The 2,302-nt window shown below is 39.9% G+C and overlaps 1 protein-coding gene across 1 annotated transcript in view; it reads left to right on the top strand.

Annotated features, from left to right (window-relative positions):
* Positions 1-378: 378 nt before the first annotated feature.
* Positions 379-2,302, top strand: part of LOC106517012 (catechol O-methyltransferase domain-containing protein 1) — a gene marked incomplete at its 5' end in the record, with an annotated part of 8,084 nt that continues 6,160 nt past the window's right edge. The window contains 4 exon segments of the mRNA XM_014007674.1: positions 379-462; positions 1,491-1,615; positions 1,735-1,840; positions 2,041-2,159. Of these exon segments, the coding sequence (XP_013863128.1) occupies positions 381-462; positions 1,491-1,615; positions 1,735-1,840; positions 2,041-2,159 (432 nt within the window).

Genomic DNA, 2,302 nt, shown 5'->3' with positions numbered 1-2,302 from the left:
ACCCCACACACACACACACTTTTTTTGTGTGTCATAGGCTACGACCAGCTGGTCATATGACCATTTTTTTTTTAGTTGGCAGTGGGAGTCGTCTCAAAGGTTCTTAGTTAGAAATCATCACTTATCTGAAGCTCATCAAACCTGTTCCATCCGAGGTGAGTTTGCTTTAATCCTATCAGTCTGTTGCATTGTTGTCAGTGGAGAAAGCTGCTCAGTTTACTAATCTATATATAAAAAAAGAAGGCGCTCATCTCTTTGATCAAATTGGTGCTTCGGCTCTTCTACCTGTATTACGGTATAGTGACAAGCCAACACGGAAGTAGAGCTTGAACGTCGTAAAATCTCTACTCTGCTCGGTTTATTTATATTTTTTAATAGATATGTCATATCGTCACGTTTCCAAAGAAGTTCTGGTCGGTTCCATAACACTCGGAGTTGTTTTTGTCGCAGGGTATTTCTTTGGTAAGCGCGAAAACAGTAAGAATTTGAACTATACATTTGAGATATCAGCGATTTTTGCTACACTAACCTGAAAGGTGCAGAACAGTTGCGCATGCGCATTACTTACGGCTGTGCGAGGAAAGAGGAATTTAGACAGCTTTTAGTGTTTTTATGCGGATTGCAGACCGCATAGTTGTTTGGATTTATTTTTAGTTGACATTTCGAAATAGTCTTACAGCATAACATGCATAACAGACAATTTCATAGAGCTGGTGTCCTGGGTCCAATCCTGGTCGACCAGTTTTTGAGGTTTCTCCATGGTTTTACCTGGTTTCCAATAATAGGTGAATAACAGGCTTCTGCAGAAATTGACAAGGTTTAGTCACTGAATCAGATGTGTTGGCGCAGGGAAACGATGACACCTGTACCTTATTATATTTGCATGTGAGAGGCAAAAATATTGTTCCTATTTTTGCTTTTGAAAACATTTTATTTTCCAATAATAATAATAATAATAATAATAATACTAATAAGGTGATCATTGTAATAGGTTGCGAAAGACTTATTTTGACAGTGATCCTGACCTTTATGGTCAACATTGCATCATGATACACCAGATAAACTGCTTCCAGCTTACAGGATAACAGATCAAAGYTCGTATGCCACTTTAATAAAACTTATGTTTCTGATGTTGTACAGAAGCCTGTGAGTACCCGGTAAGTTCTGGTGCYCTACAATCCAGAAACAGGAGCACAAATGAATTGTAATCTAATTAAATGCATTACAGTAAAGCTGTAAAGTTTTTTTTAGCTTCCCTTTTATATTCTAAACCTCCTACAAACCAAGAGAAAAGCTCCTAAATTGAATTGTCTTACAATTCCCCCACTTTCATCCTTTTTATCTGGTTTTCYTGCCGTAAACCCAATCATTTCATTTCCCCTCTGAGTTCATTTAAGCCAGATCGAATCAAAATGAGCCAGATGGAGGTCTACTGAAGTTTGACATCATTGCCCTGTTAAGCTSCTTTATTGTTTCATGTTTGCCCTCAGGAAAGAGGAAATCTTTCAGAATGAGCATCGTTAAAAGCCACACCAAAGGCAAAGACGACCCACTGATGCAGTATGTCCTCAATCACTCCTTGCGGGAGCATCCGGTCCTCCAAAAACTCAGGCTGGTGAGTGCACATCTGGGTTACTGCTCGCAAAGTCAGACACAACTAAGCTCCCAGTGTCTTAAGAGGTATTTTGGTTTCACAAAGTAATCTGGGGGAATTTTGATGCTTGTTTCTTTCAGAGGACGATGGAGGACTCCTGGAACATCATGATGGTCGCCTGTGAGCAGGCGCAGTTCATGGCCAATTTGGCGAGACTAATTAAAGCCAAAAAGGCATTAGAGATTGGTAAGGGTTAAATGTCAATCTTTTTTTTATAGATAGGAGCAAACACTGCAAAAGCCCAACCGTGTAAAAGTTAATATCATATCCAAGATTGGTATAAATCTGAAATGTAGATGATTCTTTTTTTCTCCTGTAGAGTAAAAACAAGTAAGTTTTCTCTCCGATCATTTCATGGTTTTAGTACCCATCCATTACATTTACAGGCGTATACACAGGCTACAACACACTGAGTATGGCGCTGGCCCTGCCTGAGGACGGAGTTGTGGTCGCTTGTGATATCAGCGAAGAGTACACCAACATCGGCAAACCGTTCTGGAAAGAGGTACACCAGTTCCCAACTTCTGCACCGTGTCATGATGTTCGACAGATGTGTTACAGTGGGGAAAATAAGTATTTAGTCAGTCACCAATTGTGCAAGTTCTCCCACTTAAAAAGATGAGAGAGGCCTGTAATTGACATCATAGG

This window comes from Austrofundulus limnaeus, unplaced genomic scaffold (genome assembly GCF_001266775.1).
Source record: "Austrofundulus limnaeus strain Quisiro unplaced genomic scaffold, Austrofundulus_limnaeus-1.0 Scaffold43, whole genome shotgun sequence".
NCBI classification, from domain to species: domain Eukaryota; kingdom Metazoa; phylum Chordata; class Actinopteri; order Cyprinodontiformes; family Rivulidae; genus Austrofundulus; species Austrofundulus limnaeus.
The sequence above is the reverse complement of the archived record's forward strand: the minus strand, read 5'-3'. Positions and strand labels throughout refer to the sequence as shown.